The sequence below is a fragment of the Pimephales promelas genome, chromosome 2 (genome assembly GCF_988280905.1).
Source record: "Pimephales promelas chromosome 2, fPimPro1.hap1.1, whole genome shotgun sequence".
Classification (NCBI taxonomy): domain Eukaryota; kingdom Metazoa; phylum Chordata; class Actinopteri; order Cypriniformes; family Leuciscidae; genus Pimephales; species Pimephales promelas.
Window position 1 is genome coordinate 2,566,689 of NC_142770.1, and position 13,559 is coordinate 2,580,247.

Below are 13,559 nucleotides of genomic sequence, written 5' to 3' on the forward strand. Positions count from 1 at the left end.
AGTCTGGTCCCCAACGTGCCCTACTTCGACCTGCCGGCGGGACTCATGGCGCCGCTTGTTAAGGTTAGTTCACATTTAACCCACGATGAAAAACTTAATTTTTTGAACAACATTTTATTGTTCAGTCCTTCCAAATTTTTTTTTTTTTTTGTGATTGTTGCGGGCAAAAATCCTTGATTATGTTTCCCGTTTTCTTTAAAAATGCGATGAAATTGCGGAATGATTCATGGAAATTTAGTTTATGTGGCGAAACTGCGGCGTATTTGAAAAGATGCCCCCGCATAAATTCTTTGGCTGATTATGCACTAAATCACGTTTTTCTGGAGGGACTGAATGTTGTGTCAGAAGAAACATAGGCCTATATCACAGATTCAATTAACTATTTACAAAACTAATGCCGTGAAATTCACCAGACCAAAATAAAATAAGTACACATAATTAGAAAGTCAAGATTTTAGTTTTTTATTGACCAACTTTGAATAGTTCTGTCCTTGTCCTCATTGAGTTTATTTCTCTTTAATAATAGCTTGAAGATCACGATTATAAGCCTCTGGACCCCAAAGACATCCGTCTGCCGCCCCCGATGCCCCCTAGTGACCGTCTGCTGGCCGCAGTGGAGGCGTTTTACAGCCCGCCGTCACACGACAGGCCCAGGAACAGGTGACGCACACACACACGCTGTGTTTTGGTTGTTTTCATTTGTTACTTCTATTAAATTGACATGAAAACGATCATTTTTCCAGTGAGGGTTGGGAACAGAATGGTCTGTACGAGTTCTTCCGGGCCAAAATGAGAGCAAGGCGGAAAAAGGATCAAGACAAACGCAACAGGTGGGAAATTAATGAACTGTTTTAATGTATTATGTGTATATATCAGTGACAAAAACAAAACTGTTCAAAAAATGTGTTGAATATTTGATGGAAAAACTTTAACTAAAGAAAATTTTGATTAAAATTAGAACTTAAATAAAATAAGACTAAAATATATAAATTAAAGCGAAATGTATAAAAAAAACATGTCACTAAAATTAAAATGAGTGCTGGAAATATAAAAATAGAAATGTACTTATAATATCACTGTAATAGTATACTAAAAAAAATTGTATAAAATAAAAAATGTGTAAAAAAATTTAAAAGTAAAAAATACTTCAAAATGTGAATAAATGCTAAACCTGAAATAAACATGAATACAATCTAAATATATATATATATATATATATATTCTTAATTATAGGTCAAAACAAAATTTGTAAAATTAAAATGCTGAAAAAAATTATTATAATGCACACACACACACACACACATATATATATAAACCTGATTCAAAATGTTAATAAATACTATAATAGTATACAATAATTACTAAAACTGAAATACATAAAACATAAATATTGAAAATCCTTATAAAAATGTAAAAAAAACACTACTAATAAATATTAGTAAACTAATATTTTTACACAAAAATAGATAAATAAAACTGAAGTCAAAATATGTATGCTATAATAGTGTACTAAAATTACTAAAACTGATATAAAAATAACCTAATTAAAAATATATAATAAAACCTGAAAAAAAAAAGACAAAACAAGAATATTAGTAAAACTAATACTAAATTGAAATAAAAACTAAAAATATAAAAAAATAAAAACGCATCAAAATATTAACGCTGTAGTTCAGATATGACCTAAACAGAAGCGAATCCCATTGTTTCCTCACTGGTTTCCTTCTTTTTTGTGGCAGCACCCGAGGGAGTCCCTCGTCCCGCAGTCGGTCCCACAGCCGAGGGCGATCCACCTCGCGCTCCAGCTCCAGGTCTTCCAAATCCTCTCGCTCCAGATCCCGCTCCCGATCCCGCTCCCGTTCTCGCTCCTACTCCAGATCTCGCTCCGGGTATTGTGAAAAATCTGCTTTTACAAATAAACCTATTTTTTTTACAGTTACAGAAAGTTGTTGACACTGTTTTTCCAACGTTCTCCTGTAGGAGCAGGAGTCGCTCCAGATCCAGGTCCCGAAGTCGCTCCCGATCCAGATCTCGCTCCAAGTCACGATCTCCTGACAAGCGCCGCCAGCCCGAGAAATCCCGCAGTCCGACGCCGCCGTAAGTGGATCTGCTTTTCTTACCCAAATCTAGAGTCTGTTATTGAACTTGACATGTATTAACTTGTTCCGCAGTTAATTCGGTATAATTATTACTGTGAGGATTTAATGTCATTCATATTGTCTGTAATTACGTTTTATGTTTTTACCTAATTCAAAATCGCAAATTTAAATCTTTGACATAAAATATTAAGAAAAATCTAATCCCATCCAGATTGTAAAATATATGATTGTTCATCATAATGCAGTTTCTTTGAACATCAAAAGTCTAATATTTCTTATTGTGCTGAATGGTGAAAAAATTATAATTGGTGGTGATTTAATGATTATCGCTATCATTCCATATATTTAAAAAAAATAAAATGTATTTAAATTAAAATAAATGGATAAATTAATACTAACAAAGACTATATAATTACACAAGACACGTCACTCGTATTGTTTTGAATGGGGAAAAGTTATAGCGGATTAAGTCCCGCCTTCTAAATAAGAGCCAATCAGCGATCGGTAAAGTCAGCTGCCGTTGCTATGGAAACGGTCAGACGATTAGCTTGAGTAATTTTGTTTCATAATTCGAGCGTTTAGACAGATTTTCATTGGTGATTTCAAATATGAAATTTAATCGAACAGTTTTAGAGAATTTGACGTTTCCCCATTCAAAGAGATTAACGAGCTGCACTTGCGTTTCAAAGATGGCCGCCGATAGGGACTTAGACACAAATTTCACTACTTTCCTGAAATGAATCCTGTTTAAACATCGATTTAGCGTGCCGTTGTCACGAACGCCTGTCTCTCCGCAGCTCCACATCTGGCTTGGGTTCAGCTCCCGCCGCCATCCCCATCGACCTCAGGCTGGGCGAAGAGAACAAGGGCCATCAGATGCTCATGAAGATGGGTAAGTGATCCAGAAGGCTGCGTATGAAGCGATGCCTGCGCTGATTGGCGCTGAACGTTGTCCCGTTCGTCCTGCAGGCTGGAGCGGATCAGGAGGTCTTGGCGTTAAAGAACAGGGCATTCAAGATCCCATTAAAGGAGGAGACATTCGGGACAAGTGGGACCAGTACAAAGGAGTGGGAGTCGCGCTGGACGACCCGTACGTGAACTACAGGAGAAACAAAAGCTACAATTTTGTCGCAAGGATGAAAGCGAGAGAAAAAGGTATTTGTGTTTTTAAGGGCAAGATAGAGGTGATGTTCATCTTTCTTCAGAGTGTAATGTTGCTGTTGGAGTTCTCTATATCCGTGTCAGTGTTTCTGAACCCTTGAAACGCCTCCATTGTAGTTTTGAGTTTCAAACACGTCACAATATTCCTCATTTAACCACTTTACTGTCACCGTCCCACAGGTGGGACGTTCGCCACTATATTTTTAAAACAATAATATCTTAGTAAATACCTTAAATAATATTGACAAACTATATATCATTTGAAAGCTTACAATCTCTAGTTTCCATATTTGGTGACTGATTTTCAAAATATATTACAGAGGAGCCATAATTTATCAATATAAAACAAGAATATTTTCATACTCATAAGGCGTGTTCAGACCTTTATTTTAAAATAGCAGTAAACATGAAAAATCATGAAAAAATGGTAGAAACCTCAGTTTGTTTTCATGCCAAAAGTTCAAAAGATAGAATCCATTCAATTATTTTGGAAAAAAAAGGTCTGAAAAGTTTGAAATATCAAGAAAAAAATAATAAATTCACCATTTGTGACGTGGCAGCTAGCTATGACTTACATGCGTGTTCTTTGTATGTGTTTCTTAGAGGTTCAATTCATTTCAAAATCTGCCAAACTTCCCATGCTACTTCTGAATAGGATCTCTACTTCAGAAATTGTATGAAAATTGTGAAAATAATGGTTCATATCACTCAAAACAGGAATGGAAATGCAGGCGCCCTTATATGGGCAGTAATGGAGTCTGATTGTGCCCTAGTGAAAAAGTTTGGTACTGCGCTCAAACAAAATCTTACTGAAAGCTCATTTTTTGAGATATCAACCTAAAATTTGAAACACAACTTGTTCAGATTTTTGGCTTTGATCTTTCTGCCATTTTAGAGTAGCCCAGGTTTTGAAAATATATATTTTATGTAAAATATGAATAATTAATATTTTTACATTGTACATTTCCATAAACTCAAACTTCTATAACTTTTTTTCTGTTTCACTTTCTTAATTTATTTCACTTCTACAAAAATCTGCCAAATGTCTTCTTTAAAACAAGACCAATCATATGTCTATATTCCAAAGCATTCTTGAATTACAACCCTTTAAGTTCGAAATGTGCATTTTCATGTCTATTCAAAAAGGGGGGGGGGGGGTGACAGTTAACAGGTTAAATAATTCATACGCAGAATAAAGGGGCGGGACCTGGTTGAGTTAGTTAGTAGTGTGTTATGGTAAGGGGCGGGACATTTCCCAAACACACTCGACCAATCAGAGCACAGTGAGCTTTTCAAAATGAGGGGCTTCATAGAGACAGGAAGTAAACAGAGCGTTACTGACAGACTGCGAAAAGAGGAGCCGCAACAATGGAGAATATGAGGAAAATAATCAACATTCAAGCAGGAAAACCTGTTCTAGTCAAAAAAATGTAAAATCCAGACTTGATCAAATCATTAACTCTAAATATTACGGTGCACACTTGACCAAGTATGAATGTTTGTCTTTTTTGTTCTCAGTAAGCAGAGACCCACCGGAGCCCTCCAGCACAGAGTGATCGCCGGCACACGGGTCTGTTTTTCTACTGTAGATGTCAAAACTGTTTTACACATTTGTTTGGATGTTTTATCTCTCCCTCACTTTATTTTTTGTAGTAAAATGTATCAAACCTTCATATTGTTACTAATGGAAATGTCAGCATCATCGCAACCCTTTCGTTTGAGTAATCTTGTGCAAGCAAAATAAAGACATTTTAAAAAAGGTTTTTAAGTGTCTTGATGAATGTGAAACACGATAAACAGGAAGTAAAAGAAAGCTGCTTTATTTAGGCACATTAACAATAATTGAAAAGATTTGGCTGTTTATGATATATATGGACGAACTTTGATCTGTTTATTTACATGCAATGATAGTCCTGCATTTCCCGTAGAACTTCGTCTAGAGCCTCTTCCATACTTAGTTTGGGCGGCCTGTGAGCGCGGATGAACTACAGGGAAAATAAAATTCCTGTTAGCAAACATGGAAGATATTACAATTGAAAACATACGATATATCAGCCAATATGTAAATTTTTAATGTTATCGGCCTGATAAGAAAATGTGGCTGATGCATTAAAGCCGATAAATAATGTTTTATTTCGTTCAGCTGAGACGCTTCAGATGCGCACTGTTCAACATGATGGTTTTAAACTTCTTGAAATATAAATGTGCAGCGCAAGTCTGTCATATAGGCTACATAAAATTATGAGAAGATTATTATTGTGTGTTTGGGACATTTCTTGGGTGAATTTATTTATTTTTTTTATTTTTTTTCTAAAAAATTATATGACAATTGATTTATCGGCCAATATATCGGTTATCGACCTTCAAATAAAAAAAATTTAATGTGTACGTCACAATTTTTGACCAAAATTTTCATGTCGGTGCATCCCTTTGTGTGTGTGTATATATATATATATATATATATATATATATATATACCGATATGATACCGGTTATCGGCTTTCAAATATAAAAAAATTATCGGTATCGACCAAAATATACCGATATGAAAATTTTGACCGATAACGGTTATCGGCTTTCAAATAAAAAAAATTTAATTTGTGCGTCACAATTTTTTACCAAAATTTTCATGTCGGTGCATCCCTTTGTGTGTGTGTGTATGTATGTGTATATATACACTCACCGGCCACTTTATTAGGTACCCCATGCTAGTAACGGGTTGGACCCCCTTTTGCCTTCAGAACTGCCTCAATTCTTCGTGGCATAGATTCAACAAGGTGCTGGAAGCATTCCTCAGGGAGTTTGGTCCATATTGACATGATGGCATCACACAGTTGCCGCAGATTTGTCGGCTGCACATCCATGATGCGAATCTCCCGTTCCACCACATCCCAAAGATGCTCTATTGGATTGAGATCTGGTGACTGTGGAGGCCATTTGAGTACAGCGAACTCATTGTCATGTTCAAGAAACCAGTCTGAGATGATTCCAGCTTTATGACATGGCGCATTATCCTGCTGAAAGTAGCCATCAGAAGTTGGGTACATTGTGGTCATAAAGGGATGGACATGGTCAGCAACAATACTCAGGTAGGCTGTGGCGTTGCAACGATGCTCAATTGGTACCAAGGGGCCCAAAGAGTGGCAAGAAAATATTCCCCACACCATGACACCACCACCACCAGCCTGAACCGTTGATACAAGGCAGGATGGATCCATGCTTTCATGTTGTAGACGCCAAATTCTGACCCTACCATCCGAATGTCGCAGCAGAAATCGAGACTCATCAGACCAGGCAACGTTTTTCCAATCTTCTATTGTCCAATTTCGATGAGCTTGTGCAAATTGTAGCCTCAGTTTCCTGTTCTTAGCTGAAACGAGTGGCACCCGGTGTGGTCTTCTGCTGCTGTAGCCCATCTGCCTCAAAGTTCGACGTACTGTGCGTTCAGAGATGCTCTTCTGCCCACCTTGGTTGTAACGGGTGGTTATTTGAGTCACTGTTGCCCTTCTATCAGCTCGAACCAGTCTGGCCATTCTCCTCTGACCTCTGGCATCAACAAGGCATTTCCGCCCACAGAACTGCCGCTCACTGGATGTTTTTTCTTTTTCGGACCATTCTCTGTAAACCCTAGAGATGGTTGTGCGTGAAAATCCCAGTAGATTAGCAGTTTCTGAAATACTCAGACCAGCCCTTCTGGCACCAACAATCATGCCACGTTCAAAGTCACTCAAATCACCTTTCTTCCCCATACTGATGCTCGGTTTGAACTGCAGGAGATTGTCTTGACCATGTCTACATGCCTAAATGCACTGAGTTGCCGCCATGTGATTGGCTGCTTAGAAATTAAGTGTTAACGAGCAGTTGGACAGGTGTACCTAATAAAGTGGCCGGTGAGTGTATATATATATATACCGATATGAAAATTTTGGCCGATACTGGTTATCGGCTTTCAAATATAAAAAAATTATCGGTATCGGCCAAAATTTTCATGTCGGTGCATCCCTTTTTTATACATATGTATATATATTATAAAATCATAAAATTTTGGACGATACCGATAATTATTTTTTACAATTTTTTTGAAAGCCGATAACCGATATATCGGCCAAATTATAGTCCTAAATGTCTTCTAACAGTGTTCACCTGGCTTAAGTGATTGCCAAGGTAGTGTCAGGCATATTTAATTTGATGAACTTTTAATAAAGATGTATACTATCTGTGTTTTACAGGCTAATCCATCACAGTCTTATTTTCATTCCTTGTCAAATGAAATTGAGGATTTGTCACTGCAGTAAAATGCGCTCTTACCTCTTTAGTGTCTTGTAGTGTGGTGTATTTGTAGTCAGCCGGCCCCAGGGACTCGTGCACTGATTTGTAATGGCGTCTGGTGGAGTCGATGAACGATCTTGTGAGGGCCAGCTGCTGTCGCAACATGTCGTTGAGTGCAATAATGGCAGGATTATATCCAGTCAAACCTGTTAGCATGGGAGATAATGAGCTGTACAAGAATAAGGTATACTCACTCAGTACCTGAAATGTTCTCATTCTTAATCATAACCACTTGTTTTTTTAGGATCATGTTTATAAGGGCATATTCACATCGTATACTCACTCTCTATGGCTTCAGCGCTGACTGTGTGACTGGCTATTGGAGTCGGGTCCACGTACGTCATGCCCAGTGATGGACCAGCGGCAGCCATGCCTGGAAAATGGCCAACATAAACAGGTGGATCTCACAAAAACACTTTTATAATTGAAATTTGGGATGAAAATGTGATTTAAAATGCTATGAAAATAGTCAAAGTATTATTTTTAGAGCAGGAGCACCAATATGGCCTAAACATGTTCTTGAAACGCATACATTTCTCTCAGAACAAGAACAAAAGTGGTCCAAGGCTATAACCCTGAGGGATGCCCCGAATTGAATCAGCTCACCATATAAAACGATCGTGTCTCTTCTAATTTTTTTGACTAAACCGCTCCATTTATATGGATTAGATTTATGATCTCTTCATGAACTTTTAAAAGTGTCAAGATTAGTTGCGTAGCTGTCTATTGAGCTCTCAGATTTTAATTTGGGGGTGAACCTTTAAGGCGAGACACTACAGGCACTACATTGTTTACAAGAATGGAGGAGGAGTATCGTTCAAATTTTATTGTATGTCGAATGTATGTTATTATTGTCTAAAATGGTCATTTCGTGTGTGTATCCGGGATGTTTAAAACAATGGCGCGATGCTTCCGCCTACGTCCAGCGTGACCTTTCGAACGTGATGGCAAGACGATCAATTGTGGTAATAAAAGTATATACATTTTTTCGTTTTTTTTTTGTTTTGTTTTTTTTGAAAATGACCAATCGTTTTGCTAGATAAGACCCTATTCCTCAGCTGGGGTCGTGCAGAGTCATGTGAAACTTCATTGATTTGGACTTCAACATGTTGGTTACCATTGAAGTCCATTGTGTGGAAAAAAATCCTCAAATGTTTTCCTCAAAAAACTTAATTTCTTTTCCACTGAAGAACATCTGAACATCTTGGATGGCATTGGGGTGAGTAAATCAGCAAATTTTCATTTTGAGGTGAACTTATCCTTTAAAGAGCCCCTATCATAGCATTTGAAATGTTCCTATTTTTGTTTTAGGAGTTCCCAAAAACAGTTTAAAATGCATGCAAGGATAAAAACACTTTATTTGTCTTATAATATGCATTTATTTTTAACTGATTTGCTCACCGACTCCCAAATGATTCGTACAACGACTCATTTTTCCAAACCACTCCTTTGCGTGACGCTAATCGGCGGTGATTGGTCAGATGACAGACCCAGTCAGTTATTGTTTGTTAGAATAACGCATAAACATATTGATAAAGCACTGCAGTACTACAAGACGATCTATTCTTTATGACAACTCCAATAACAGCGACAAACATTTCACATATTTAAAATAAATTGACATCGGAGACCTAGAACAACTTACATAACTTACACCCACACACACGCACACACATACTTATTGCCTCGCGCCCTGACGCAACAAAACCGTTCAAAACCCATAAAAGCAACAATTATTAATAATACTTACAGGTTGTGATTCGAAGGAGGAAGCTGATCCATAAACACTGGGTAAGTAAGTTAGGAACAACCGCTTGCGAATCCACATTTGAATTCATTTATGTTTTTGAACGATTCGTCATTAAAATGATGAGAACACAATCGGGCTATACTGTTGTGGTATCGCTGCAAATATGAACTCTAACCACCGATTCTTCAATGCTCGTCCCTGGTAAATGAAAACAAAGTGGCTATCAACTATCTTTGCATTGTAGAACACAGCGTTTTCTCGACATGATGCTATGATGAAGTATTTGAATGTGTAGATTTCAAGTTTACACTTCCGTCTGCGCGCGCAGTAACTGGGCGCGGCCAATATGGCTCTACGTCACGACGAACCAGCTAATGACTCGTTTCAAAAACAATTCATTTCATAGACTCAGAGTCGACTCTCACTTTTGAAAGACAATAACTTTATATACGGTGCACTTTCAGATATAAATCTTTGCAGGATGTTGCCTATATTCCACACTACATGAACAGTCATTTTCAAAAATCCATGATGGGGGCTCTTTAATGTAATCAATTAACGAGATGAATATTGAAATATATTAGTCCATTTCGTTTAATCCTATTCACCTTGGGATGTCTTGCCTTAAGTTGGAAATACGACTTGGACGTGTTATTGAGGTTTCTCTCTGAGATTCGCCCACATACGTGTCCTAAACACAAGAACAAAAGTGGGCCTCAACTATAACCCTGAGGAACGCCCCAAAGAAACTGAAACCTACCAGAAGACCACGTGTAGGCAAATCCATCCATCTGTGTCTGTACCGCAACCTCTTTTACGTGACGGCCAGGACTGGGGGTTACAGTCGCATTGGACGAGCTAGACCGCGAGGAAGAATCTGAGTGGCGACTGGATGACGGTGATGATTGTGATAAAGTACGATCGTCATCATTGTCGTCGACCTGGGATTTGTACGAGCTGACCAATGAGGCATCTTTGGCTTCATCTGTGAGACGTTCTGAGATCTCGTTGGCACTCGATGGCGTCTCTGATGGGATTTCGCTCTCAAAGTCACTTTCGTAGGCCGCCGAGGCTTCATCCGGTGTGGGTGGAGAAGCGAGCTTTGAGATGTCGTTGTTCCCGTCTTCCTTTCTGGCTGGTGTTTTTTTCTGTGATTTAAAAAAAAAATTTTTTTTCAATTTGAAATCATAAATTGAAACAAAGTCCCCTTGTGGTGAAATCAAGCTTTTAATGTTGTTTATATGTCTAGACATTCAACAAACCTTTTTTTGCGATATTTCAGCTGCTGCAAAAGGTATAGGGGCGAGATCCTCCAATGTCATTACGTTGAGTTTGAAATCTGGGTAAAAAGAAATTTGTTGAGAATAAATTCTATTAAAGAATAGTTTAGATGATCTCTTGATGTTTAATCTGACGGGTGTTTTACCATCCAATACTGTACTCCTCTCGCTCAGAGTGTCATCAGAGTCCACAGGAAAGAGATCATCCAAAGAGCGGATCTCACTGTGATCAGATTCAGAGAACACAGACCGTTCAGTGAACCGGATCAGGCGAGACTCAGGCCGGCTGGGGGAAGTAGAGGGACTTTTATGCTGGACAAATTTGTGTCTTTCAGGGGTTGGCGAAGATTCACTGCTCTTCTTGTGTAACTGGAGAAAGGAAAGCAGAAAGATAGTTATACGTGTTTGGAAGGACATGAGGGTGAGTAAAATTTCTGGTCAACTGGGTCTCGTTTATAAAACTGCGTACGATCCTTAGTAAAAGAGTGCGTGCCCGAAAGCTAAAAAATGGCGTACCCAAAAAATATTCAGACTTATAAAGCCAAAACCTGTGCTCCCCGAAATAACCATGAATGAGATTACAACGCCTAATTTCTCATCTGTTTATCATTTGCATATTCATCCATGTTTAACGCTACAAGACATTATGAAAATATGAGATACGGATGTAACTCTACTAATCATTTAGTAGCCCATCCTTGCCTTGTTTTTGAATAAATAAAGCAAATAGTATAAAATACATTTTGGAGAAAGTTTTTCTCAATCTTTTACACTGGCCAAATAGTATTTTTAATTGCTTTACATTTTTAATGGAAACAGATAGGCCTTATTGTGCATTATTGATCACTATTTCCACAAAAATATTTTGTTATTATCTATTATATTTTATATTATCACAATCTAAGCAATCCTCGCTGTAGTTAAAACACAGCATGCCACAGGAAAATGTTCAAAATATTAGATTATTCATTTTTTTGTAACTTCTCAGTAATGATTTCATGTAATTTAATCGATTAAATGTGTATATACAAGATGTAAAACATAGTTTAAATCATTCTGTTATTGTTTAAATAAATAATTCTTTAAATAAATAAATAATTAATAATTTTTAAATAAAGAATTAATTATTTATTTATTCTTAATTCTATTACTATTTATTATTTTTTTTATTCTATTAATTACTTAAATAAATACTTATTTTTTTTAATAAAGAATAATTAAATAAATAATTTGTTCATTCTTTTATTTATTTCAACTGTTACTGTTACCCTAGGTCTGTTTAGTGGGTACGCATCGCTCATAAATGAGGCCCCTGACCCTTTAACTGAGTCAATACCTTTTTAACTGGTTGAGGACTCGTCTTCCTCACTGCATTTTGCAAGGAACTCTCTGATAGGCTAAAAGAGTCTCCTAGAAGTCTTCGCATGTCCTGTTCGTCGCTGTCTAAACTCACTCTCCTTCCTTTATATTCATTTAGACCAGACGTTCTCTCAGGAGCCTTTTCCTCTTGAGGTGCGGACAGTGTCTTCTTCAGAAAGCGAGTCCCTGTCGTGCTCAGGTCGCTGCTGGACTGGACAGATAAAAGTGTCTCCTGTGCTTCTGAGAGGTGTGTGTGCTCACTTTTCTGGTGTCTGATGCGGCTCTCGATGAGCGCTAGTCTACTCAAAGCTGTGCTTTGTGAACCACGTTGAGGTATGGACTTCAAGTCGTCCATTTCTGCAGGAGTTCCACTAGGAGCTGATGACTGTCTGTCTTCTGTGGCATTTTTAGAGGTCTTCTTCAGAAATCGACTCCCGCCACCTATAATGAAACTCTTCGCAGGGTCCTGGTTTTCCCTCGGCGATGCTGGGATGTCACTGAGGTCAGGTCTGGTCAGTGACTTCAATTTTGTCGAGTTTTCCTGAATAAACAAGAACATTTCATGCTGAGACATATTGTGACATTAACACACCAGAGACAATGTCAAAAATGCAGTCAAAAACATTGTATTTTAGACATATCCAATTTATGTCTAGGTTCAATTCCACCCTTCAAAGCATCTTCACTTATCCCAATGATAATCATTGTTATGCGCCATTATTGCCCTAACCTTTATTACGACAATATTAAACTTCAATATATCACTATACTATTAGCGAAACCTAAGAAGAGCTTCATTACCTACAACATTTATGGTAAAAAAAAAAAGACTTATTATATTGGTTAACGTTATAATACTGCACGGCCTCGGTGACGTCAGCTGAAAAGGAAAGATGTATCTTGATTCTACCAAGATTTCATTTTTTCCTTTAGATTTACGTAATTATTCGGGTGGAAAACAAAACATAAATTAAAGTGAGTTTAATTTCTCTAGAGCAGCTGTGTGTAATAAACACTAACCACATCTCGTTTGTCCGCTGATCTCGCAGTGTTTGAGATTCTCTGCCCAGAGAGAAGCGCTTTAGCCCGATCCAGAGCTGAACTCCGCAGTCCTCCGCGACTCCCCATTTTGACTGAGTTAGTTAGTAAACATCATCACCTAAAATGCTACCAGAAATGCTCGTCTGCCTCAAAACCAAGCAAACGGAGCTCTCGTAAAGCCATTATTAATCGCTCTGAAGTATGCAGTACGCCGAAAGGTAACGTTAGTGTAGTGTCCTCGATGAGAACGCGACGCTCGAACTCGTTCACCATGACAACGTCGCGAGCGTTCTGACGTCACCGGAAACGTCTGATAATTCTTTGGTTCCATTTCCTGTTTTTATAAACACTAGAAAAATGATTTTTCCTCGATGTAAATGCTTTTTTTTTCTAACGAACCTTCTGCTAACCTTATGTAATGCCAAATGAGGTACGAGGAAACCCACTCCTTTTGTTAGAGAAGGGAAATTGTTCGTTCTGTTATTGTATTTTGATTATTTCTGTATTAAGTATTTTATTCGTTTTCACTTTATATTATTA

General features: G+C 37.7%; 2 protein-coding genes across 5 annotated transcripts in view; one reads left to right on the forward strand and one right to left on the reverse strand.

The window, feature by feature from the left end:
- Window positions 1-5,023, forward strand: part of cherp (calcium homeostasis endoplasmic reticulum protein) — a 17,683-nt gene extending 12,660 nt beyond the window's left edge. For all 3 annotated transcript variants that reach the window (XM_039682361.2, XM_039682360.2, XM_039682362.2), the window contains 8 exons: window positions 1-63; window positions 527-660; window positions 744-830; window positions 1,740-1,889; window positions 1,981-2,097; window positions 2,897-2,991; window positions 3,069-3,254; window positions 4,779-5,023. The exon at window positions 1-63 is cut by the window's left edge and continues 179 nt beyond it. In XM_039682361.2, coding sequence (XP_039538295.2) covers window positions 1-63; window positions 527-660; window positions 744-830; window positions 1,740-1,889; window positions 1,981-2,097; window positions 2,897-2,991; window positions 3,069-3,254; window positions 4,779-4,816 — 870 coding nt within the window. In that variant the 3' untranslated portion in view covers window positions 4,817-5,023. The remainder of the gene's footprint in view (window positions 64-526; window positions 661-743; window positions 831-1,739; window positions 1,890-1,980; window positions 2,098-2,896; window positions 2,992-3,068; window positions 3,255-4,778) is intronic.
- A 41-nt stretch (window positions 5,024-5,064) lies between these two features.
- c2h19orf44 (chromosome 2 C19orf44 homolog) lies at window positions 5,065-13,323 on the reverse strand. 2 transcript variants are annotated; one of them, XM_089120790.1, is made up of 8 exons: window positions 12,999-13,323; window positions 11,956-12,519; window positions 10,766-10,979; window positions 10,602-10,678; window positions 10,100-10,487; window positions 7,873-7,962; window positions 7,569-7,735; window positions 5,065-5,245 (listed from the first exon to the last, which is right to left on the reverse strand). In XM_089120790.1, the coding sequence occupies exons 1-8, from the start codon at window positions 13,104-13,106 to the stop codon at window positions 5,156-5,158; spliced, it is 1,698 nt and encodes a 565-aa protein (XP_088976916.1). In that variant the 5' UTR covers window positions 13,107-13,323; the 3' UTR covers window positions 5,065-5,155. The 2 variants fall into 2 exon arrangements, with proteins under 2 accessions (XP_088976916.1, XP_039538299.2); XM_039682365.2 differs by having other exon boundaries at window positions 10,766-10,988; window positions 12,999-13,322.
- Between the last annotated feature and the right edge of the window lie 236 nt (window positions 13,324-13,559).

Bases quoted from the DNA above. Each gene is read 5' to 3' on its own strand.
- c2h19orf44 (XM_039682365.2), bottom strand. From the start codon at position 13,106: ATGGGGAGTCGCGGAGGACTGCGGAGTTCAGCTCTGGATCGGGCTAAA. The intron at 10,488-10,601 runs GTTTGTTGAATG...TTTAAATCACAG, and splicing joins CTGAAATATCGCAAAAAAAG to AAAAAAACACCAGCCAGAAA. The intron at 5,246-7,568 runs GTAAGAGCGCAT...TTTTCCCTGTAG, and splicing joins CACTACAAGACACTAAAGAG to TTCATCCGCGCTCACAGGCC.